The sequence below is a fragment of the Apostichopus japonicus genome, chromosome 6 (assembly GCF_037975245.1).
Source record: "Apostichopus japonicus isolate 1M-3 chromosome 6, ASM3797524v1, whole genome shotgun sequence".
In the NCBI taxonomy this organism is placed as follows: domain Eukaryota; kingdom Metazoa; phylum Echinodermata; class Holothuroidea; order Aspidochirotida; family Stichopodidae; genus Apostichopus; species Apostichopus japonicus.
In genome coordinates this window covers 4,299,154-4,325,140 of record NC_092566.1, presented here as the reverse complement: position 1 = coordinate 4,325,140, position 25,987 = coordinate 4,299,154, and the positions used below count along the sequence as shown (strand labels likewise).

At 35.8% G+C, this 25,987-nt stretch overlaps 1 protein-coding gene across 5 annotated transcripts in view; it reads right to left on the bottom strand.

The window, feature by feature from the left end:
* Positions 1-25,987, bottom strand: part of LOC139968730 (uncharacterized) — a 70,874-nt gene that overhangs the window by 20,407 nt on the left and 24,480 nt on the right. Inside the window, exons 16-45 of one of the 5 annotated variants that reach the window (XM_071973049.1) lie at positions 25,653-25,733; positions 25,013-25,132; positions 24,154-24,249; positions 23,791-23,871; positions 21,626-21,745; positions 20,510-20,578; positions 19,433-19,507; positions 16,957-17,079; positions 16,447-16,536; positions 15,343-15,432; positions 14,009-14,128; positions 12,952-12,972; positions 11,681-11,737; positions 11,270-11,344; positions 10,611-10,733; positions 10,148-10,222; positions 9,586-9,660; positions 8,765-8,887; positions 8,205-8,279; positions 7,123-7,197; positions 6,594-6,716; positions 5,310-5,378; positions 4,847-4,921; positions 4,096-4,218; positions 3,079-3,150; positions 2,737-2,811; positions 2,356-2,478; positions 1,990-2,064; positions 1,471-1,545; positions 670-792 (exon numbers count right to left, since the gene is read on the bottom strand). In XM_071973049.1, coding sequence (XP_071829150.1) covers positions 670-792; positions 1,471-1,545; positions 1,990-2,064; positions 2,356-2,478; positions 2,737-2,811; positions 3,079-3,150; positions 4,096-4,218; positions 4,847-4,921; positions 5,310-5,378; positions 6,594-6,716; positions 7,123-7,197; positions 8,205-8,279; positions 8,765-8,887; positions 9,586-9,660; positions 10,148-10,222; positions 10,611-10,733; positions 11,270-11,344; positions 11,681-11,737; positions 12,952-12,972; positions 14,009-14,128; positions 15,343-15,432; positions 16,447-16,536; positions 16,957-17,079; positions 19,433-19,507; positions 20,510-20,578; positions 21,626-21,745; positions 23,791-23,871; positions 24,154-24,249; positions 25,013-25,132; positions 25,653-25,733 — 2,697 coding nt within the window. The remainder of the gene's footprint in view (positions 1-669; positions 793-1,470; positions 1,546-1,989; positions 2,065-2,355; positions 2,479-2,736; positions 2,812-3,078; positions 3,151-4,095; positions 4,219-4,846; positions 4,922-5,309; positions 5,379-6,593; positions 6,717-7,122; positions 7,198-8,204; positions 8,280-8,764; positions 8,888-9,585; positions 9,661-10,147; positions 10,223-10,610; positions 10,734-11,269; positions 11,345-11,680; positions 11,738-12,951; positions 12,973-14,008; positions 14,129-15,342; positions 15,433-16,446; positions 16,537-16,956; positions 17,080-19,432; positions 19,508-20,509; positions 20,579-21,625; positions 21,746-23,790; positions 23,872-24,153; positions 24,250-25,012; positions 25,133-25,652; positions 25,734-25,987) is intronic. The other 4 variants (XM_071973050.1, XM_071973051.1, XM_071973053.1 and 1 more) reach the window with 4 other exon arrangements.

The following is a 25,987-nucleotide window of genomic DNA, read 5'->3' as shown; positions in this document are numbered from 1 at the left end:
TACATCTCATTCTGAACCTCGGATTTAAACCTGTCATTAATCTCTCACTAACAATTTCGATTCAAATTGTTTCGAATTAAATTTTTGACAGGTGAAAGCAAAAGGTATTCTGAGCATCCTGGTGCAATTTGCATTCAATCTGCACATGACAGTTTCGAGATACTCATAGTTTCAAAACAATCACAGTTTGAGGTCGTACCTGAAACGTACTGGAGGCAGACACGTGAGATATCACAATCGCACACTGAGAATAGTCTTTGTTTTTCACTTCATATTTTAATCTATTATTTCATACACAATTCCAACTTTTTCTTAAAATGGGTGTGAAGTAAACATGTTATTTATGAACTGGGGGTATCTCAACTTTGGAGCAGCAAAATAAGATGCAAATTTGAAATAAACGTAAACAGCGAGTCTGTCCACGTGCTTTGAAGACACTAACACACTTTCTCCCCGTCAAGTTCATTTCCGGTTCAACATCTCTAAACTCTAAAACAAATGTCGGTTATCTCTAAAACGGCATGAAGAAAACGAATGCAAATATCCCTACGGACCTCGAAATATGTTCCTCTTCCGTCACCAGACACAAAAAAAATATTATCCCTGGATTAAACGTTGCAACTACTGCAATGGTAAGAAGTGGGATAAAAAGCACAGCTCAAAACTCACCAAATACTGTAAAAGGAAGTTTATGACCAAAGGACCGTATTCTGAGACGTATTGTTGACACTGAGGGCCGATGCTTGGACCGAGGTCATTGCAAAGGGTTTCGAGCTCTTGAAGAATTTGTTGCTAAAAATAAAAAAAGAGACAAGGAATTATGACTTGAAATATTTAAAATACTTACACATATTCATGACCATAGGATTAAAACAAAAATAAATGCCAGCGCTTCTGTTAACTTTGCTTTGAGTAAAACATCCCAATCCTCCTTCCAATTCCCTCCTCTACCACCACCATCCCCTCCCCTCCCCCCTCACCATTACCTGTGCCATCCCAATTTACACAATTCTGAAACAGTTCCTACCAGAATTCTATTGCTTGTTTTATCAGCTTCTCTACTGCCTTACTCTGTCCAAGACCGAGCCATTTCTGAAGCCTCAATTAATTATATTAAGTAAATATTCTGAGACATATTGCTGGCACTGAGGGCTGAGGGTTTGACCCAGATTACTACAGAGGTTCTCAATATCCTGAACGACCATTTGCTGAAAGTAAATGTATTTTGACGTTATTTGAAACCGTTCGTATTTTTTACTTTTATACAGTCTCTGGCAAACGTCATTTGATAACATGAGCAAGGCGACCTAAACTTTCTACTACGATGTTACTTTTCAATAGTAATGACTTTTCAGCTCACGTAATGAAAACTGACTGCTACACATTCTTTGTTTATTTACAATATATTAACTATACCAGCAATTCCACAGCTAGTGGTTCTTTCATACTAAAATAGCAAAAAAAAATCACCTGTGTGGAAGGGTTGTTAAGAATAGTAACAACATCTTGGAAGAAATTCTTACAATCTGTACACTGATCGGCATTCTGTGTAAGAGATGGGTGCAAGAACAAACAACATTAAAAAGAAAATGTAGCTTTTTTATTTTATTTTAATTTAATTTATAAATAGCTAGATAGATCTTGAGATTAAGCGTAAGATTAAGATTACATGGCTTGTTCTGCTTCGTGAAAAGTTATCATCGATAAATTACACCATCAAATGTCAGGATCTTCTACCAGAAGAAAAAAATCCTTACATTCTTCACATTACAAAAAGAATCTTTCACGGTAAAAAGTGTTACCTTCCAGAAAATTTGACAACTTTATCATAACAACTGGCTTAAGAGTATTCAAACATTAATCCAAACTAAAGTAAGCTCCTTCAAAATCAGAGGTTAGGAAAGTGACATGCATATCTAAATGTTTTACATTTCATGCAGAGTATAGATATGCAAATATCCTGAAAAGCATCCAAATGTATATACTTGCCACTTTCACAAGTTTTTCGAATGATCTTGGGGTAGAACTGCAGAATCCAATATCCCCACAAATAGCATTAGGGTCCTGTAGATAGATTGAAAAAAAAATTTAAAAAACTATAAAACATGCAACAATTAAAAATAGGCATTCTAAGAAATGCTCTCACTTTCAGGAATTATTGAAACATTTAAAACCCTTCACATGTATCACACATCTGATTTTGTTTTAAAGATTACAACACAATCCCCCCCCCCTCTCTCTCATACACACACATAAATTTAAGAAGCCTCTGCTTTTGAACAATTTCATCCGTTAAAACAGCACAAAAAGTTATCGGGCTAGCAAGATATACCACAAAGACACACATACACTTACCAGGTACTGCAGAAGGAAGTTTATAACCAAGGATCCATATTCTGAGACGTATTGCTGACACTGAGGGCCGAGGCTCGGACCGAGACTGTTACAGAGGTTCTCGATATCCTCAATAATCATTTGCTGAAAGTAAAATGTAGTTTGAAGTTACTTGGAAATGTTCATATTTTTTTGCTTAGTCTTTCTCTTTTGGAAAATATCATTTGATAACATGAGCAAGGCAACCTAAACTCAACACTACCATGTGACTTTTCAATAACAATTATAAATGCATTCCAGCTGATTTCATCGTTTTGTTAAGTTTATAATATATTAACTATAACAGCAATGACACAGGTAGTGTTTTTTTTTTATACAAATAAAATAGCATAAAAGAATCACCTGTGTGGAAGGGTTGTTAAGAATAGTAGAAACATCTTGGAAGAAATTCTTACAATCTGTACACTGATCGGCATTCTGTGTGACATAAAGAAGATAATCGGAAAATAATATTACAAGAAAATGATTCGTACGGAACATTCTTTCACAGAATTTTAAATTATTTTCATCCTTGTGAAACACTATGTGAAGCCAAAAAGAATAGGTTAAGCAAAACACAAGAGAAAGGGGAAGATGGAGGAGTAAGAAGAGGGGAGGGGGGAGGGTAGGGGAGGGGAGGGAAGAGGAGGGACAGGGAGAGTGGTTCATAGGGTTCAGCTATAGTAACTTTAAATTTTCACTCACCAATTGAAATAATTTTGTTGGTTCAGACATGGCTGGACAAAACCCAATGTCACCACAAATAGCTGTAGGGTCCTTTTAAAAGAGAAACAGGAGAATTGGTTTGAAATGATGCATAAATATCACAGAAAATCACAGAAAAAAATATGTGAAACACCTGTAAGTAGAAGGGTAAGGCCATAAAAATTACAAACTGATAAAATAAGCATTTCCTACAGATATTAGAATTAAACACAGACTGTTGAGAATTACTCAGTGAGTGTATGCAGAGTAGGTCTATATGCAGGGATGAGCCTGGGGTAAACAAAAAATCACGGAACTTTGGAAAAATTGCGGTATAGGCTCCAGTTTGCGTATGCTACAGTGTGTTAGGATAATAGTTTTTGTCCCCGAGGTAGAAAAGAGATCACGGATATTCTGCGAATCGGTGGAAAAAGCTCATGTCTCTATATGTCTTCAGCAAACAGGTCGATAGTATTCTCCTGTTGCAATCACATTGCTCTAAAATCGAGGGGAAAAAATGCTATCCTGTATTATGCCATTTTGGTATTACTCCAATACACTGTTAACATGTATTGATACTTCTTCTTTTTTGCTGTCAAAATTAGAATTACAAACTAATTTGCATTGCTGTTTACAGGTATTATCAAAATAAGGTTGACAGTTGATTTCTACAGTCAAGTTCAACAGGTCTTATTTTGCTATAGAATTGCAACCTTATGAACCTTACTGTGATCTACATTATCAAAACAGGTTCATAGACCAATATTTTCAAAACAATGACATGCAAAATTCTGTAGAACTCCTTGTAAATTTACGAAGAAATTTGCAAACAAAATAATTGCAATTAATCGCCAATTTTTGCCGTGATTCAAGGTGAGACATATTATTTTCAGTCACAAAACTGTGAATAAGCTAAGGTGTACCTTACTAGAGGAAGAACAAAATAGATGGATGCTGAATCAGATCGAACTTAAACTACCCGAAAAGATATAACAATAACCTGATGATGGCTCTTACCAGGTACTGTAGCAAAAAGTTAAACACCAAGGGTCCGTATTCTGAGACGTATTGCTGACACTGAGGGCCGATGCTTGGACCGAGGTTGTTACAGAGAGTTTCAAGCTCTTGGAGAATCATTTGCTGCAGGACCAAAAATAAAAATGGTGATATAAAACATATTTCTGTCTCAACTTCCCAGTCTAAAACTAAACTTAACTAAATAAAATTCAAACAGAAGTTAGTCCACTGAAGATGGAGTCCATTACTTGTTAGGTAATATATAACTGTTGTGATCCTCTGTCAGACAGGCTTACAAGATCCTATGGCTTCTGACTAGCACATCTCTCTATCTAACCCCCCAACCGCCCCCCCTCCCCAAGCAACCCTTTTTCTAGTACAGAAATTATTCATAAAGGTCTGCTTCTAATAGCATTGTCACATGTGCATATGATTTTTTTTTTTACAAACTCATTAACTACTAAAATTCATTTCTGCTTGAAAGCCACCTTTTTTTTTGGCTCTTTGCAAAGTTTCTGGAAAATTTTTGTTTTTAATCCTATATTCGGTTAACCGTTTCTCATAACTAAATGACACAGGTGGGGGGTGGAGGGGACATGTGATAAAATGTAGACGTGATGTGATACAGTACCAAATGGTATAGCTATGCCAAGGGAACTCTGCTCCCTCTAATAACAACTTCTACAAATGAAGGTCAAATGGATATAGATACAAAATTGGTGACTTAAAGTATGACTTCAGTTAATCCTACCTGAGTTGAAGTATTCTTCAGCATCGTGGATACATCTTGGAAGAAATTCTTACAGTCTGTGCACTGATCACCGTTCTATAGAAAGAAAAAAGTTATACGATGTTCTAGCAAAGAATATTTCTTTGGGTTTTCCTCTTTTTTTTTGGGTGGGGGGGGCTCTTTTGAAATATGTTCAATATGCACATTCACTCTGTGGCACCAGAGTACCACTGCTCAAGGAGCAATTTTCTTTCTCTGATAAGATTAATCTGCCCTCCAGGAGCAGTTGTTCTCTCACAAGCTGGATAATTCTGCTCCAAGAGCAGCCATAGCTGATTTTTTTTTTTTGTGATAGTCAATTATCCACAACAAACTCTGAAAATTTCTTGAATTAGAAATCTCAACTCCCTTTCATGATAGGATGGATAATTCAAGCTATACTTTCATGAAATCCTCTGCAAGAATCAATGAAAACTAAACTTACGAGATGCAGTGGTGGGGGAGATGAAACAGCCGTACAAAATCCAATATCTCCGCAAATAGCTGTAGGATCCTAGAAACCAAACATTAAAGGAAAACTTTGTTAAACACAGTTGTTCAAATCTAACAGTGGAGTGTTAGCTAAAAGTGGAGTGTTAGATCAGTGGTTAACGCCGGTGCCTTTCAATCATAAGGTCCCTGGTTCAAGTCACTCTAAGATTAATGTAAGTCGTCCAGTTACAGAGTTGTTGACAAATGACAATTCATAATCATGGACGTTAAATATGAATGTAAGAGACTGACTTCGGTCAGCTTGCGGCTTTGATAAGCCAACGAGGCTTCTTCGCGAGTTCCTGCTTGCAGGAGGATCTAAAATACATACATACATACATACATACATACATACATACATACATACATACATACATACATACATACATACATACATACATACATACATACATACATACATACATACATACATACATACAACAATAAGTACCATCGATTACAAACAGTTGATAATGCAACCCTTGCAATTCTTATTTAGAGAAGAGGTTTTGCCTGGAATTGCATTGTACCTTCTGGAGTTCACTCTGGGGGAGAGAAATGCGCATCTACCACAGGGCTTTCAGTAGGTGCCCCCCCCCACAGGACAAACCCATCCCATTGAATCATTTCAATCTGACCCATGAAGAAACGAATGTAAAGGGACTTTAGGCTTGACTAGCCTACCATGTACCAACCAAGGAGAAACAAATCTGCAATGTTCCTTGCACTTATAAGGGTATGCAAACATATTAGGCTTGAACAGCCTACATGTACATAACTCATTCTTTCTTTTGTGAGATTTTAATTTTGTCTGGCTTGTTGTCTAGCCCTATTAGACAATTTATGGAGAACCCACTGGTCCACCAGTGAAGGTAAAGTACTAGTTTTGCTACATGTGTGTGCCCAATGTGTCAGTTCCATGTTAGTATGGCTAGGATTCAGATGACTTGACTATTGTTGAAGGCAGTTGACGATGGTCTTTGTTATAAAAACAGAGGTTGAGACACACTCCTGCCAGACATATTAGCTACAGAAAAACAAGTACCCCTAGGACAATCCCAACAAAACTCCAACCGGGAGTTAATTGTCAGAAATAGCTAATTGACAATTAGTTCATTGAAACTTTTGTCTCAGATGACCGGTTAGTTGGCTACCATTCATTTACGAGGCTACCTCATCTGGATCGATGTTAAACTATCCGGCAAAGATATGACGATAACATGATTATGGCTCTTACCAGGTACTGTAGCAACATGTTAAACACCAAGGGTCCGTATTCTGTGACGTATTGCTGACACTGAGGGCCGATGCTTGGGCCAAGCTCGTTACAGAGCATTCCAATCTCTTGGAGAATCATTTGCTGTCGAAAGATATAATAAAAGTCAAAATACCAAAAAGCACCAACAAGTACAGCATGAAACTGATATAGCATTTGATATGAAGGTTCACATAGTTAAACCACACAGAAGATTAATTATACCTGTCAACAGTGCCCTAGGATCAATACTGGCTTCATAGTACAACTTATGCTACAAAGATGGCTTGTAGGATAAAAGGGAGGTGTATAAGTTTTTAACCATTTTTTGCTCCCGGGAGAGCCAATCCAACACCCAAACTGTCAGAGGGAGAGTGTACACCCATTATCCGGTCCCCCTTTCCTTTACCATGTAAATTTGTGCTCAGAGAGTCATTTTACTACGTGCACTGTTGTTCGACCGGTACTTGATTTTACTACATTCGGTAATTAGCAGAGTTATCGTGTTTACCTGGACAGATGAATTTTTCAGTAGAGTAGCGACATCTTGGAAGAAGTTTTTACAATCTGTGCATTGGTCTCCATTCTGTAGAAATTAAAGAATGACAAAAATCCTGTCTTAACATTGATAAAGTCACTTGAGTCAATATATGAACAAGTTTACACATCCAGTTTGAACAAGACGAAAAGCGATGAAGCCAGTCACTGCCATAACTTTTGTCGTAGAATTCCACATATAATTGGGTTTATTACTCATACACAGGATTATCATTTCTTTTTGAGGTAAGTACTTTAATAAACAATAACTCCACTCACTCACACTCATGAAAATGAAAAAACCATGTCACTTTTCCCTTACAAAAGAATTGAGAAATGCCATGACCCTTGTTTTTTTATAAGAAAGTGGTGATTTAGACAAAATTTTCAGAAGAAAAGAGGAAGGGAGTAGAAACAGTTTTGGATAAAAGCATTCCATTTCTGTATGACTATGTGCAATCTTTTTTCATTTCTTTTTTCCAGGCCGGGAAATTTGATTTTCCCGTCAGTGGGAACTCTGCTCTCGTCTCCCACCAGAACGACAACAGACAACAATGTCTTTGAAACCAGACGCCTGCAGATTTGAGAGACAATTTCGGGTGTAGAGATGGCGTGGTGGCCAATTGGCTAAGGCGTCGGACTCGTGATCCAATGATTGCTGGTTCGATTCCTGCCTAGTTCATTACGTTGTGTCCTTGGGCAAGATGCTCACACTTGCCTCTCTCCACCCAGGGGTTAAATGGGTACCTGTGAGGTAACTTGTCATTGGGCTCAGTATATAACTGCTGCCGACTGGAGGGATTGTCTCTGGGACAGGTTATCATTGACCAGGGGTTTTATAACGTCTGTAAAGCGCTTTGAGACCTATCGCTGGTATAAAGCGCTATATAAAAAGCAATTCTTATGACTTGAGGTCCAGGAAAGCAAAACTAGGTCTTTATCTAGGATGACATTTACAGGTAATTTGTTGTTTTCTCTATCACTAAATAAATACTTTGTACTGGATTAAAAGGATAAAAACGAAGAGAGAGAGATAAATAAAATGTCGCTTCTTACCAAGCTAGGGAAACTCAAGCTCTGTTTGGGGAGAGCAGCGCAGAAGCCAATTTCTCCACAGATCATGTTAGGATCCTGCATTTAATATAGTTATAAAGATACATTACGTCAAAAAATTGATAACCTTCAACAGCGTAAGATTGAATGTTCTTTAAATAGTCCATAAACTTAGCTGTATTTTTATTTTATAATAATGTGTAGTTAAATTTTCCAATATGTCTTTATAACTTTTCTGTTTTTTTGTTTTGTTTTTTTCCCCTCAGCATTACCAACTCATTTCCACTTTGGATTAACGTTGGCAGAGTTAAAGAGGGATTGTAGGGTAGGAGAAGGAGGCATACACCTCGCAAGAATTCTGTAGGGATAGAAGACTGACCATTGACCTTCAGAAACACTTAGGCTTGTTTTAAAAGTTTTGTTCTCCAATGCACCTTCAGTGCAAATCAACTGATGTATATGTACCTTTAACAAATACTGACGGCTAGGCTTTTGCATAATTTCTGTTTCCCCTAAGGTGGTTCACGGACTAACATTACCATCAATGATTTTGATTAACTCACCAAATATTGCAGTAAGAAGTTAATGGCCAGCGGTCCATATTCTGAGACGTATTGTTGACACTGAGGGCCGATGCTTGGGCCGAGATCATTGCAGAGTGTTTCAATCTCTTGAAGAATTTGTTGCTGCAAAGTTTTATAAAGTGAATACAAAAAAAAGAGGTTAGTTTGTAAAGAGTTCTTTTTGGTTGTTTGTTTTCTTAAAGCTGATTTTAACAGTCGCAGTCCGTCTTTTCATGACACCCTGTAACCACACACGCCAAAACGATAAAGAACGAAGAAATCTGGGGAAATTGATGGTAGGGTCTAAGTAATATCTTGGAACAAAACAGGGTCATTTGCTGAATATATCAATTGAATTTGCTTAGAGTTGTCTGGATTTACTGGTAGGTCTGTATAATTGGTAGGTTAATCTAGATAATTAACACAAGTCTAATCTGACCACTCTGCCACCAAAACAGTAAAATGTTGCATCTCCATCACTGTAACGGTATGAGAGGTGGATATATTTTTCGGTATTATGTAAATTAGATCCCGGCTACTTGCTGCCATGCACCTTATAGACTCACACACAGCCTGTTGACAGATAATGCTAGTTTGCGATCAGTGGTGGATAATTCACAGAGATCTTGTTGAATCTACTCTCAAACGAAACATTTACCTGAGTAGAGGAATTGTTCAGAATTGAACTTTTTACTTATAGTGTAGCACAAGGTTCAACATCAATTTTCTACCAATCTAAAAATTTAAGGAAACCAAAACGGTTGAGGGAGCAACCAAACAAAATATATTGCCAATGACGAAAGAACAGACAAGCAACATACTTGGACTGCAGGAGTGTTGAGCATCGTTGAAACATCTTGGAAGAAATTCTTGCAGTCTGTGCACTGGTCAGCACTCTAAGGACAGACGAACAACAAAGATAAAAACAAAATTATGTCTTTCTTAAATGGTGTTACCATAGTTACAAAACATGCATAGCAACCAGCAACTTCTTTGAACGTAACATAAATTAATTTCATGCTGGTATTTGCATTTTGTTATGTTTACAAATCCCGTCACAAACAATAGAGAGTACAAAAACATAATGACAACCTGTTTCAAAATATGAGAAACAACTTGTGGTTAACTTTGTCTTGTCAATTGCTCAGAATGTAAATTTTGCCATTTGTGAGCATGTGTACCATTATGCTGAATACCATCTGAACATTTGTGACAATTTAAGTCATAAATTCTACTATAAGCAGGTATACATTCTTAACTGCTATTGTCCATGTATACAATACAGTTAAGATCAGGAACGATTTAATCCACTCAAACGTTTCAGTTAGCTCATAGAAAAATGAGAAAACAATCCTTTCTCTAGGAAAAAAAAACATCCTTTACCTCCTTCACAAGATTCATTGGTGGTCTGGCTACGGAGGGGCAGAAGCCGATGTCACCACAAACAGCTGTTGGATCCTGGAAATCGAGAGAAAATAGGAAGAGTAATCAACAAGTAACAACACTCAAAGTTGAAAATGTTACAGAGACAAAATACCAAAGAGAGAGAGAGATAGAAAAAGTGAAATCTTTCCATTTCTTAAAGAAAAGGTACATTTTGAAATTGTCCGTGGACGTGGACTAAAACAGACCAGAAACTTTATCATTAACTAGATAGAAGACTGACCTTTGACCTTCAGAAACACTTAGGCTTGTTTAAAGAGTTTTGTTCTCCAATGAACCTTCAGTGCAAATCAACTGATGTTCATGTAACTTTAACAAGTCCTGCACTAGGCTTTTCCATAACTTCCGTTTCCCTAAGGTGGTTCACAGACAAACATTGTCATCCACGATTACGATTACTCACCAAATATTGCAGTAAGAAGTTAATGGCCAGCGGTCCATATTCTGAGACGTATTGTTGACACTGAGGGCCGATGCTCGGGCCGAGATCATTGCAGAGTGTTTCAATCGCTTGAAGAATTTGTTGCTGCAAAGTTTTATGAAGTCAATACAAAAAAAAAGGTCAGTTTGTAAAGAGTTGTTTCCTTTTGTTTGTTTTCTTAAAGCTGTTTATAACAGTCGAAGTCCGTCTTTTCATGACACCCTGTAACCAACCACACATACCAAACTGATAAAGAACAAGGAAATCTGGGGGAAATTGATGGTAGGCTCTAAGCAATAATTTGGGAAAAAATGCTATTTGCTGAATATATCTCTTGAATTTGCTTAGAGTTGTCTGGATTTACTTGTAGGTCTGGATAATTGGTAGGTAAATCTAGATAATTAACACAAGTCTAATCTGAGCACTCTGCCACCAAACAAGTAAAATGTTGCATCTCCATCACTGTAAGGGTATGAGAGGTGGATATATTTTCGATATTATGTTAATTAGATCTGGGAAACTTGCTGCCATGCACCTCATAGACTCACACACAGCCTGTTGACAGATAATGGTAGTTTGCGATCAGAGGTGGATAATTCACAGAGATCGTATTGAATCTACTATCAAACAAAAATATTTACCTGAGTAGAGGGATTGTTTAAAATTGTTACAACATCCTGGAAGAAATTTTTACAATCTGCACACTGGTCTGCTTTCTGAAAATGGAAAAGAAAGACATCCAACAAATGCAGGCTCCATGCTAAGAAATAGGATAGAGATGAAAAAACTAAGAGAAAATATTTGGGGGGGGGGTGGAGGAAGTTTTTCTTCAAAAGTGACATAACAACATGCCAACTTTACTGACCTGTTAGACGACAAAGAATGTCTGGCACTACCCTATCGAACGCTGTGACTCACGAATGAGCTATTGTAACCCATGTGATACTCCCCCTTCCCCCTCCCCTTCCCCACCCCCACTTCAGTTCAACTGTTTTCTACAAATTATTTAGTTAAGAAAACAATCAAAAGAGGAAATAAAATTTAATCCTTACAAGCGTAACTGTCACTGCAGGGCAGAGACCGATATCGTCACAAATGGTTGTTGGATCCTACAAGAGAAAAAGAAGGAAATTACAAACACATTAGTCAAAACATATGGACAAGTTTTGCATGATAAATTTGGGATATAACTCACCAGGCTACAAGTACCGTCAGGGCCAAACACTAAATATTTTCCAATTTTTTTTTTCTTTTTTTTCTAAACTAATATGTCACATTAATGGGGCTGGTTTACCAGAATGTTGCAGTCATTCACAATTCGACCAGATTTAAGTTTTGTTTATTAAAAAGGAAATATATATATATATGTTTTATCTAAACAATGATTATGTTAGGGTATACTAATGTTAAGGTTACTCTGTATCTGTTATTATGGAGGGAAACCTACTTTAGTTTTCAGTCTAAATTTTCACTTTCGTTTATATGTTTGTAGACAGAAGACCTATAAATACCGCAGAAAAGAAAACTTCTTTTGTTTCTCAGAAAAGCGACGACTTACTTTTCACGCTCTTGAAATATCTTTGCAAAAGCAGTGACACAGCATTGTGACAGAAAAGGTATAAATTTGAAAATAAAAGTAAATAATAGTAAATCATTAACCCATGCATCACATTAATGTCACTGATTCACAGTATTGTGTCAAATGTGCAAAGAAAGGGATGAATTACAAATTAAAATAAAAATACTTAAAAATTGGCACAAGGTTGCCATCCTGAATTTGTGCAAAAAACAAAATTCTGCGCAAATAAAGACACTGACAGCTGATCGAAAAACAAAGGTGAAGGCAGTCATAGAAACCATAAAATAGGATGCTGAAAAATTTTAGGGGCTAAAATCAAAAAATAAATTAATGCCCTGGGAAACAATCATCGATTAAATCTTTGGTTTATTTTGCAAACGTATGGCATTTATGAATAAAAAATTGTTGTCATCAAATAAAACAGAAAACCAGGATGATGAAATCATGCAATGGGACAAACAGAACCTTTTATCACCAAGCTTAAATATACATAGATTCTGCAGATGAAAAATCTGCAGTTCCCGGGATTGAAATGTGTCAGAAAATTGTGATTTTTCATGGAGTCGAGAGAAAATACGGTCGAGTAGTTAGATGCAGTGAGCTCACGATACGGTTAAATGTTTAACTTGATGTGTGCGATAAATTATTGGCGAGGTATATTGATAAAAAAAGAAAAGAAAGAAGGTTGCAACAACTTTTGGTTTTGATTTTATTTTGTGCCGGTTGATTACTGAAAATACTTACAACTATACCATTCTGACCCTTCTGAATGAGAGAGACGAGAAAATAGGTCACCTTTCATCTTAGGAAGCCTAGCCTATAGCTTGCTATAGAAGCCTAGCCTATAGCCAGTATTGCATACATGCACGTTGCTATGGGAACTGCAAAGATGTATAGCAGTTTTTGTACACACGAACCATAGTACTTGATTATGTTTACAAAGCTCAGAGCCTTCAAAGCTGCCTACCAATACCATCGAGCCTAGGTTATTCCCTGTATAGTGTCTGTTTTCTTTTGTTAGTGACCGACTAGTTCACGCATGTCGCCCACAGAATAATGAACAAGGTTGTCAGACACGAAAGATATATGTGCCCTCAATCTGTGTTCCAGCTATGTGGTCTTACCCATCTTTGGAACTGAAACTTTGTCAAGACGCATTATTTGTGTTTTTTATGTTGTCAGTTTTCTTTTGATCAAAGAATTTAGAATGAAAGCTAGAAGATAAAAAGCCGTAATGTACCATGGAGTTTTAGGACTATGCACCTGAGAGACTGAATGAAAGAAGTTACAATATGCTTATCAAATGTTTTTGGAGTAAAAATTATGAAAAACATCAATGGTAAAGCAGAGGTACAACCACCAATGGGTGAAGGCTATCGAGAGATGCTAAAAGGACGAAAGTTTAAATTTTACTTAAAAAAATTAAATATCCACATCACTGGTTAGAGAAAACCTTGAAAAGTGTCTTCTGTATTTTTGTTTTCAAAAACTTGGTTCTCGGTTAAGAGTTCTTGGCAATTTTAGGATTACAATGTTAAATTCCTTTTCAGAAAATAAGATGAAATATAGATGCCAAAGGTGGCTTTTTATGAATTTATTTTTCTTCTAATTTTGGTCATGATGCCTTATCGAATATGTAAAGATCCTTACATATCATTTTCAAGGAAACAATGGATCGGTCTCGAGACCGATGAGTCTTGTGGAAAAATGGAACAGAGTTATAAGATATCTTTGAAATAAACGAGTCCACGACCTGGTGTTTTAAATTTCACACGAGTGAAAAACAAAGACGAGGACTCACTATGTATGCTGCGATATAATCAAAAAGTAGAGGGCCGTATTCCATGATAAGATCCTTGCATTCGCTCTGCAGACCTCCGAAATATTTACAGACGACTGCCAGGTCGTTTAGAAACATTTTCTGTGGAAGAAAGACGAAAGCAAGCAAATCATTGTTATAATTTACTTATGACAGAGAAACTTGGTACTTCCTTTGCAGGAATCATGACGTAAATGTATTTTAAGAGGTTAATAAAGATATTCGCAGTCATGGTCAAAAGGATTTTACCTGACAACTGTGTGAAAATATTTAGACTTTTGGGGGTTTAACATTTTCAAGAGATTATTTATTTCATTTGGATAAAGTTTTAATGCACAAACTTGACAGGACATCCAGAACATGTCAACCAAAACTACACAAATTCTATGAAATACTTTCACAATTAAGTACTACTTCTGCGGTGGAGGGAGGAGAGGTGGGGGCGGGGGGTTGGAGCAGGTTCCTGAAAGACTTGGTCCCCGCGACCATCTAGCCACAATTACTTATGATCTTTATAATTCAGTACACATGTTAATTTACCAACGTTGTTAGGTTATTCCTTACGTCATACAGATAAAGATACAGATATATACATAGATATACATATCAATATCATATGTAGACATAGATATCAAGGTAGCTATAGATATAGATATCATATGTAGCAATAGATATAGATATCATATGTAGCTATAGATATAGATATCATATGTAGCTATAGATATATATATACATATCAATATCCTATGTAGTTATAGATATAGATACCAATATCAATGTAGCTATAGATATAGATATCATATGTAGCAATAGATATATATATACATATCAATATCCTATGTAGTTATAGATATAGATATCAATATCAAATGTAGCTATAGATATAGAAACCAATATCAAATGTAGCTATAGATATCATATGTAGCTATAGATATATATATATATACATATCAATATCCTATGTAGTTATAGATATAGAAACCAATATCAAATGTAGCTATAGATATCATATGTAGCTATAGATATATATATATACATATCAATATCCTATGTAGTTATAGATATAGATACCAATATCAAATGTAGCTATAGATATAGATATCATATGTAGCTATAGATATATATATACATATCAATATCATATGTAGTTATAGATATAGATACCAATATCAAATGTAGCTATAGACATATTAATATCTTATGTAGATATATAGATATTGATATAGATATGTAGATATGGATGTAGATTCTTATATAGATATTGATATAGATATAGATGTGTTCCTTCACTACACCACTGACTCTGTTAATCTTACCTGGACAGTAGCATTCTTTAGCAAACCATCAGCATCATTCACTAAATTCTTACAGTCAGTGCAAAGATCACCAGCTACCATTGGCATTTTCTGAAGAAAAAAATTATCCACAAATAGATCGATATTATGTGAAGATTCAAGTTTGATTTAAACCATTCAAAAGTTATTTCCTTCAAGGTGAATGTCTCATAATTTTTCCGAACCGATGTGAAAAAATCTGCCATTTTCTGTGGCACTCTGGAGAAGATAAGGGACAGAGAGAGGGGGGGGGGTGTATGCTGTGGTGTTTTGGTGGACTATTATTTACATTACAATAAAAACAAATATCAAGGCTTTGAGAGTTCCAAAAAGCATTGTTACATTTTTTGGCAAAGTAACATCTTTCTTCTCTTCAAATCTATGGATTGATTTTTCAAATACCTAAAGAACACTCTCAAAACCTGCTCAAATTGCCTGACATTCCCTAAATTTTCATTAACATGAACAGGAATAGGTAGGTCTCAGAAGGAAGAGAATTAAGCATTGACTTAGGAGTGGGTCAATGGTGGCAGCAGAGTACTTACATGTTTCCAACCAGGGTAGTTTGAAAAACAATAATCATAATAAAAAACTGAGGCCTTTAAACGATCAATAGGTCTAACTGGGACAAATAACTGGCCACGTTTTTTCATATGGACTTTCCTATCAGGCTTAAGGAAACAGTCGCAATGTGAAAGTGACGATTGTTAAAGTGAAACTAAATAGTCGCTTTTAAACAAAGGCTTGTATTATCTATTGATACATGCAATATTGTTTTTCCTGGAGCTTGTGTATCATTAATAAAAAAAATGTGCGCCTAGCAACAGGACGACGAGACTGATGGGACAAGAAATTTAAACTTTCGCAGGTTAGTACCATTGCCCCTTTCAACTCAGGACTGCTGTAAAGTGAGGAGGACCATTTCATAAAGTAAAGAGTTCTTGAGATTTTCATATTTGATTACACCAATTGTATGTTTGATGAGCAATTCTTTATTGATTATCAATTTAATGTGCACTTTTCACTTTCGCAGTGCCCTTGAAAAGTTTCAATATTCCTATAAAACGTCAGGTTTTCTTTACTTACGAGAATAGTTTTTACAGCTGTGAATGCCAGTGGCCTGACTGTGTTGACCCCGGTACAGAATCCAATGTCCCCACAAATAGAAGTTGGATCCTGTAGGAATTAACAAAGATATTGCTGACTAATTGTGTTGTAATGGTTGTCTGGATAAGTAAAAAGAGCTGCGATCTACAATTGCACAGAGAAAGACCAGAATGGTTTTTTATGAGACACTTTTTGGATATAAAAATCATTTAGAGATAAACGGTTTAAACACAACATTTTTGTCACTTCTGGTAAAAAAAAGAATCAAATATCTTGGAGAAAAGTCTTGTGATATATGGCATACAAAGTCTCTTTAAATGTTGCAGGGGAAAGGAAAATTCAATCAAAGAGCACCTTAGTATTTACGTCATGTGTTGAGGGCTAGAATTGGTTACCATTGAAAGCTAATGGAGCAGTTTTGCTACAATTTTTATAATGGAAATTATGCAGCATCTTGTTCATCTCTCATCTGTTAGAAAGAAGACTTACCAGGTACTGCAGAACGAAGTTTATAACCAAAGGTCCGTATTCTGTGACGTATTGCTGACACTGAGGGCCGATGCTTGGGCCAAGGTCGTTACAGAGACTTTCAATCTCTTGAAGAATCATTTGCTAAAAGGCAGACAAAAAAAGTGTATTTTAGAATTGAGTATTAAAGTAATTATATTGACAGGTCTAATGATCTTCTCTCTTCAGTACCATGTTTTGGAATGGGGTCCCTAACTTGAAAGAATGGGGTCCTAAACTTGAAAGAATGGTGTCCCTTACTTGAAGGAATGGGGTCTCTTGAAAGAATGGGGTCCCTAACTTGAAAGAATGGGCTCCCTAACTTGAAGGAATGGGCTCCCTAACTTGAAAGAATGGGGTTCTAAACTTGAAAGAATGGGGTCTCTTTCTTGAAGAAATGGTGTACCTAAAATTAAAATTCCAGTGTGTATAATTGCAACAGACACTGTCTCTAACTTCTCCTTTCACCCTTTCCATTAATTGGCATTCAGAATTGGCTTTACAAATTTTCATCCACACACTTTTGTTAGGATATATATATATATATATATATATATATATATATATATATATATATATATATATCATGTTCAAGCATTTAAAATCCATTCATCATAATTAAACAAAGCATACTATATCATTAAAGTTAAGATTTGTTTCTTTTTCATCGATGGATATGAAATTGAAAATTGACATAATGAGTTAGAGAATTATTACTATCTTTAACCAAAGTCATGTGACAAGAAGGTGCAGAAGAAAACCCTGAAACTCAAATTGTTTAGAAATGGCAACTCTTTTGCGTAATCAGCAGAAACAACAATCAAACTGATGTTTAATCTTTAACAGACTTAGGCTGTTGTTGTCGTAATAAAATCTTGTTTTTAGCCTCTGAAGAAGATCCTGCTAGGATCGAAATGTCAGGGCCATTTTACATTTACAGATTCTCTTACACAGGCTCTTTAGTGAATAAGCAGTTTGCTAACAGTTTTGTTTTAGTTTTGATTTACAAAACCTTGTTAAAACCTAGGTTCAATTTTCTTGCACAATGGGTTTCTAATATTCTGATAAATGTAACGACCTTTATCTTCATTTCCTTATATACAAGTTACTTCCTTCTGTTGTAAATAAAGACTTGTAAATAAGCTGAACTGAAATGCTCAACTTCCCAGCTGAAATCAGATCAATCGTTGACATTTTAAACATTTTAAACCTCCAGTCATATTGTTTGTATTACCATCTTGCCATCTTTCGATTGTTTTATATTAAAATTTATTTTCTATTTATGTTTTGATTGTCTTAATGTTGCTATTTTTTGGCTGTAATAGTTTAGTATTTTAGTTTCATTGTATGCTGTCATATTTTCTTGCTTTTGTCTTTAATTTCTGAATTTTATTGTTTTTAATAATTATTGTTAAGTTATTTATTTCTGTAATTCTTAGGATGCAATATTTTTAGACTGTAATATTTTTAAGCTGTAATATTTTTTAAGTTGTATTATTTTATGCGATTCTGTGAAGTGCTTTGAGATCATTCTTTTGATGTAAAGCGCTATATAAGAATAAATTATTATATTATTATTAAAGCTGCAAGTGAATCAAACCTATGAAGTAGCAGTCGATGGAGGATTGCAATTAGTCAGACCAAGAAACCCACATAAATTTTATTCTCGTTTTTGTCTGTTACGTAATGTACGTAATTCTTTTTTAAAAGAAACAATGAAATGAGATGAAAATTCACCACCATATGAAGGTTAACAAGCCAAGAATTGATAAATTTGAAACAATCCTCTACATATCGTTATCCAGGCACTATTTTAAAGAGCAAAGTCAGCAACTTTGGAAAATTGCTATTTGGACTTCACTATTTGAAAATGAAATTCGACTGGCAGACGTTATCACCTGCAGTTTTATGGGAATTTGGTTTCAAACAATCCCTCCCCCCCCCCCAAAAAAAAGAAAATATGCATAAAAATCAATTTATCACTCAAATCAAGTTTGAGTGCTACTTTCGAAAAATATTATATCGCAGGAAGCTTCCACTTTCACAAATAGGCTTTTGAATGAACACAATAGAAACCAATGTTGATTGCTCTGTTAGGTAATATGAGTTATGCAATAAACCTGCCTAGTTATTGAAGCCTTGCCTTACACCTGTACCCTCCTTAAATTCTCAACCCTGGCATAAGCATAACAACAACAAGTCCTAGCACAGTGGTTTCATTTTCAATATGTGTCGGTTTTATACGAAAGTTCATTGACAAACCTAAATAATTAACGACTTGAATCGAAAGCGAGATTACATGGATGACCTCCTAAAATTTTTACATTGACATAAAACAACTATATGCTCCCACGAGGATATATTTCAAAGCTATCAACCTCTTGTATCGAGAGAGCAATACATTTCAGTAGTATTGAAACTGATTCTTTTAAAGGACACTTCAACTATCACAACATACCTGAACTTGTGGAGTATTGAGGATTGTGGAAACGTCCGTGAAGAACGCTTTGCAGTCCGCACACATGTCCGCATTCTACGAAAAATCAAAAAGAGGGAATGAGAAAGAAAGGCGACTATTTGTATAAAACTAATAAAAAGAAGAAGTTACCAAACTTACCAAAGTTATGCAAACTTTTACGTTACAATACTTAAAGTAAGCGTATATATATAACAAATCTTTATTGTAATGTTGTACTTTAGTTTAATATAATTCGCACTATCAAAAACATACGTGGGCATCTAATTGCAGTTATGTATAAACCTCAGTTATGCATTACCTACTTACCTTCTTAAGTTGCCTTTTAAACTACCAGCTGCAACTTACCACCATGTGTAATATATGATTATGTAGGTAATGTGTATGTAACATGTATTGAATATGTATTTTATATATGTACACCCTATCATCACAGTTACTTACAAATGTAAACGTATAATCCTACAGAAAATGCATTTTCATTAAAGATAGAGCCCATTATTTATTGCATTTATCCTCAACTGACAGTTTACTTTGGGTAATTACAGGCAAGGACGTCGATACTTCGGGTGAGTGGATATCTACGTAAAATGTAACAATGTCTGTAAGATGTAGTAATTTAAGCATTATTTAAGAGAAAATACACTTCCTTGGCATTCCTGAAAGATGTGTTAGCAATAACTGCACAGTAAATAAGTACTCTACATCCTATATCCACAAAATTGAAATTACCACTGTGTTATAAGAAGGTAACTGCTTGACATAGATACACAAAGGTAAGTGTTACTTAATTACCTGTAAAAAGAATGAGGTATCATTTCATTTGACTATGTTAATAGTACCATTTGGTAAGAAAACACTGTAAAGTGGTGTTTTCAAAGTTAAAACTGTTTGTTCTGTTAATCCAGGATACTGTTTAACCAGAGGATACCTGTTACTCACAGGACAGATCTATTAAATCACAACATATCTATTAAAACCACAAGACCTGTTTAATCCAATAACATGCGCCATTCTATACCGATCATCGCAAATAATTAAGAGTCTTTTGAAGCCTACCACTTTAGCCGGAGATTGCGGGAGATCTGCTGAGCAAAGACCAACTTTTGAACAAATAGCATCTGGATCCTGTGAAAGATAAATGAATATTGGGTACAAGCTCTTCTATTTAGCATACTCGTAGTTTCATTAAGAAGAGCAAAAACAATGAGCAGTTTTTTGAGCTCACCAAACTCATTTCAGCATTAATCAGTTTCCCTTCTAAAGTTCCCACAGATTTTTTTTTGGGGGTCTTGTTCTTTTGAGCTATCAAATGGAATTCATAACTGTCCCATTGGATCTGGGGGGAGGGGGCAGGGGGCTAAATGTAATTCGCTAGATCCCTGCATCAATAATATTTTCTTGCTAGTTACTACTTGCTAGTTACGCATCACTTTCGGAGGCCTAAACTCCCCAGATATTATATACTGACTAAACTGCACAATGCCTGATTTGATTGCAAGTGATTACACGTTGACTGATTTGATTGCACATTGCCTGTAAGTTAGTAAACAACAGCCCTTACATTTCATTCAAAACCTTGGGAAGCAAATCCTACACATGCCAGGGAGGAAGATTATCAACAAATTCCATCTGAAACTTTCATTTCCAATCATTCATTTATTTATTCATTGATTCATGCATTCATTTGTTTGTTTGTTTATTTATTTATATTCTTGGCTACTAGACTCACGACCCGATGGTCTAAGCTTGTTGACACAGTTTTCGGTTGCATCCCATACTCTTAGGAAGTACGGCTTTAGACCCTTATATTTGGCAGTGGCTAGTCTCCCCTTATAGCCAGAATAACTTTTTAATCTTGTCTAAACAGAATTCACTTAGCCCAATGCTATCTGAATAGTTGTATGGTCCCTCTATCCTTCTTTCTTAAAACCCTGCTCTCATCTTTAAAATATGAAAGAACTTACACTTTCATTCAATGTTTTTCAATCACAATTCAAATTTAACATGGGTTGACATTTTTCTTATCATCAAATTCTGTGCTCGTTATTCAAACACCAAGCTACTTAACAATGAATTAATGATTTCTAATGTTAAAAAAAAACATTTAGCAGTCCATGGATTAAAGAGTGAAAGGCATAGAAAAGGAGGTAAAACGAGTCAAAATGAACTCACAATGTACTGAAGTAGGAATGTGAATACCAGGGGTCCGTACTGGTCCACGTAAGTCTTACACTGTGGTCCGAATGGGCCCAAATCATTACAGAGCAATTCGATCTCACCGAGAATCTTTTTCTACAAACATAGAGTGAAATAAAACAAAAAATCCTCATAGGTTAGAAGTCTCTAAATGAGGGTAAAAATAAATTGTACATGTGAAAGTGCTGATGTTTAAACAAACAGTAAAGCATTTCTTTTGGACATTGTAAATTATCCTGTTGCAATGAAGAAAGCGTACAGAAATGCTTTCCGTTTCAGTTTATTCTCAATTTAACTTTGTAGGGGTTATCCAATACTGAACTCTGGATAAAAGAATAAGATAGTAAAACCGTTCTTAAGGCTAATTTAATTTAATGACATCCAACCTACATAATTTCATTTTGTTGAAGTTTAAACAGAAGTCATAAGGAAAAGAAATGAACCAGAAACCAATACGTAGAATAATGCTAATTGTTAAAAGCTGTCATAATTTGAATAACAGAGAGTGCATATTATCCCACAAATGTGCTGTTTTTAAGAACTCAACAGGAAATTAGATCACTTTATTATTTTGCTGTTTCATTTTCCTTTCCAAACAATTTTCAGAACAATGTCAATTGAAGTAGTTAATTAAACTCGTTGTCAGCAAAAAAAGAAAGAAAAGAGAGGCCTTGATTAATTCAATTAATAATCGAAACCAAAACAACACCTTTGTGGTGAGTGGTACTTCAATATACTACAAATAAATAACTGAGGAGCCACAACTGAAACTGATTTTTTTATTTAAGTTTAAAGTAACTATAGATATGTACTTAAGATTTAACAATGCATTCAGTTTTTACTTCCTGACGGCAGAGTGGGGCAATGTTTCGAAAATTTTAGGTTTTGACTTGTGTCTGGATTTGTTAATTTGAAGTTATCGTTACCATACTAATGACAAATTTCATTCTTTTGATGCCAACTAAAGAGACAAAGTCCTTTTATTTTTCATTGTTAGCTTTTGCGTTAACCTCCGACGTAGCTTATGTATAAGGTTACTGAAGTCACCGTTCTGACAATGTGATCAAGAATGATCAGCCCATTCCTGAGGAACTTCTGTATGGATGAATCACACAATTACTTGAATGTCAACAAATGACTTGATTTGTTATGTACGTGGACACAAAATCCACCTTTGAATAAAATTCTTGGAATCCACTAAAAATTTGGCTTAAAGTTGATTGCTTAGCAACGTGTTGGAAATTTTCTGCTTCCGAAGGCAAAAAATCACATATTCCATTTTTGTGTGGCAAAGAAATAAATTTTTCAAATGTTGTGATAGTTAATGCAATGAATCTGGCAACAGCAGGATGGATGATGTCATCAGGGTACCTTTCAACTGAAAATGTCTTTGTTTTTGTTTATTAAATTTTCAATCCTTTATGCACCGAGAAAAAAGCATGTTTCTACAAGAAAATTTTGATGAAATTCTAAAAACAGATAAAAAAAAATGTTTTAAATGTATCAGGCTTCAAGGATAAATGAACAAGAAGATAAACAACAGCCTTAGCTAAGCTTCTGGAGAGCATATACCCCAATGATATCACAGACTATCTCATGCCGCGAACGTGTCCATTAGCTATAGGTTGCATGCAAAAACCCGCCATTTGTACTGAACGGCAGGTTTTTTTTTCCAGTTGGTTAGCTGAGTGATCAGTCCCATATGTTCGCACCTTAGTTGAGCTGCCTATCCATCTATTATACAACTCATCACACAGCTAGTAGCCAAATCACTATCAGATCAAGGCAGACATGGCAAGGTGTGAACAAATCAACTCTTCCAAACTAACCAGTCTGTTTGCAGGAGAGATAAATTTTCAGTAAATTGAGGTCAAGAGAGCTGAAAGATGCAACCTATGGTTATTGGACTAATTCTCATCATGTGCTGTGATCCAATATTCTGGAGTAGTTTATAGTCAGCCAAAAATAGCTTATATTAAATTAACCATATTCTCGAGTTAGGAGCAAGATATTGAGATGGAGGGTTCTCAACTAGCAACATGTAATATTTTTGTCCCTTCAATATAAGTTTTTATAATCTTTGCTTAAAAAAAGGAATATTCTTTTAAGGACAATGGATCCAGAAATGTAAAATGTTTTACCTGAACATCTGGCTCAGACAGAAAGTTCTGCACATCTTGGAATAGGTTCTTACAATCTGCGCAAACATCGTTAGGAGCCAACTGGAGACAAAAATCAAATGAAGAGGAATTTGAAGGTTTCCCTGTATGGGGTCACCTACATGGTCCATCAGGGGTAGACAAATGCAACAAAAATGATTTTCGTTTATAAACCCTTGCATCTTACTCATTTCTGTTATGTCCTAGTATTCCTTCACCCACCCCTCCTTCTCTGCCTTCCCCTTTCCTTGTAAATGGTTGAAAGCACCACCTCAAAATTCTTACGCAAATCAACCCTTTCTTTATAATCTTGGTGCTAATTGAACAGAAGCATACTTTACTTACAGCCTTCAGAACCTCGACCGGAAGTTTAGGCAACGTTGGTCGAGGACTTCTTACTCCATTACAAAGTCCAATGTCTGTGCAAACTGTCTTAGGGTTCTGCATCAATAAAAAATTACAAAGATTAACAAAATTATGAACATTTCCTCAATAATAATATTAAGTGATTTCTACCAGTTCTCTTAGCACAAAGCTACTCCATGAATTTGAAGGATCACATAATTAGGTCCCAAAATGACAACAACAAAAATTTCAAAAATTTGGAATATGCTCTTACTCATTCAACAAGATTTTACCACTATCGAGACATGCTAGATAAACACTAACATCCTTGTAAACAAATTGTGTTGTTATAAACTTCTCCAGCTGTATTCTATTTAGCTTTCCAGGCAAATATTTCAAGACCGCTATCATCATAAATCGATTATAATGGTGCCACCTCACACACAGTGCCCAAGTTTAACCATCTGCCAGGATTTCGGAGCATATTTTACTGCGAATCCCACATTTTTATTACTGGCATATGACTACGAGTTGCAGCATGGCTGAACCGCTGCAGAAAGATTACCTCGGAAACAGTACTCCTAATACTAGGCAGTTAGTGTTACGGTTAAGGTAGTCACAGGGTGTTACTCTAGAAAATAAATGCAACGGTCTACCACATTTAAATTAAATCTGTATCATTGTAGAATGACGACTTTCATGACTATTGGACTAGAAAGTCTGGTATGCCCTTGGACTGTTTAATCGTAACAGTGGCCACAAAAGCATCCATTGTCTTGGTGGAGTGTACCCTTTGTCCTATTATGGTATTTGCTTTAGCAGGCCGTATTCTACACCCCCTAAGATCAAGAAGACTTACGATAAGCCCTGCGATGACTTCGAAGACCAGAGCACCGTATTGTTTGATGTACATCTTGCAGTCGGAGCTATAGTTGGGGACATACTTGCAAAGCACCTCGAAGTCTTTAAGAAGCATCTCCTGAAATAAAGCAAGACCCAAACATAAAAGTAGGAAATTAGGTCATCTGATTCCAGGAGGAGTTATTGATGCAGCGGAACATGGTTTATTTCCGTGAATGGCGCAAAAGAGGACCAACTCTCAACGACATTTTCAAACTTGGAAATAGCCTGAGATTTGTTAACAAAGTCACAGCCTTGTACATTGAACATTGCCCAAAGACACAGTACAGGGATAAGTGAAAATGGGGGCACACAACCTCATGACCCAGCAATAAGTAAGAATGTGGCTCACAACCTCATGACACAGTGAGAAGAATCACACTGCGATAGTTACATGGGTTTTCACTGAATACAATGACACAAGGGTTAACACTCTTCTCTTAATGAGTCAGCTAACAGAGTCAAGCAACAGCACAATACTTCTCTCTCTTTCTTACTTTTAAGCCTATACTTGCAACCTCTTGTTTTTAAGAGCTGGAGATAAGTATGAGCAATAATTGAGAGGAGAGCAGTCAAGAATCAGACCAATCCCTTCTTACCTGGACGGTGTAGTTATTCAGGAGATTGTCAAAGTCTTTCACGAATGACTGGCAGTCCGTACAGAGATCACCTGGTTCGGGCTATGAGAATAGAAAGGTGGATGAGATCAAAAGAAAACTGAGTTAAAAAGTCATCAAGAGGGAATTGTGCATTTCCATCACTGAGATTTGATGATGTTTCCTAGTGTTTCTTTATTTTATCAAATCTTTATGCAGACTTTTTTGGTTTCTCTTCCAACTTCAATCAAACGGGTGGGAGGAAGGTGAGGAGCGGGGGGGGGGGGGAGAATTAGATATAAAGGTCACTTCTCCAAAATAACACACACTAGAGACAT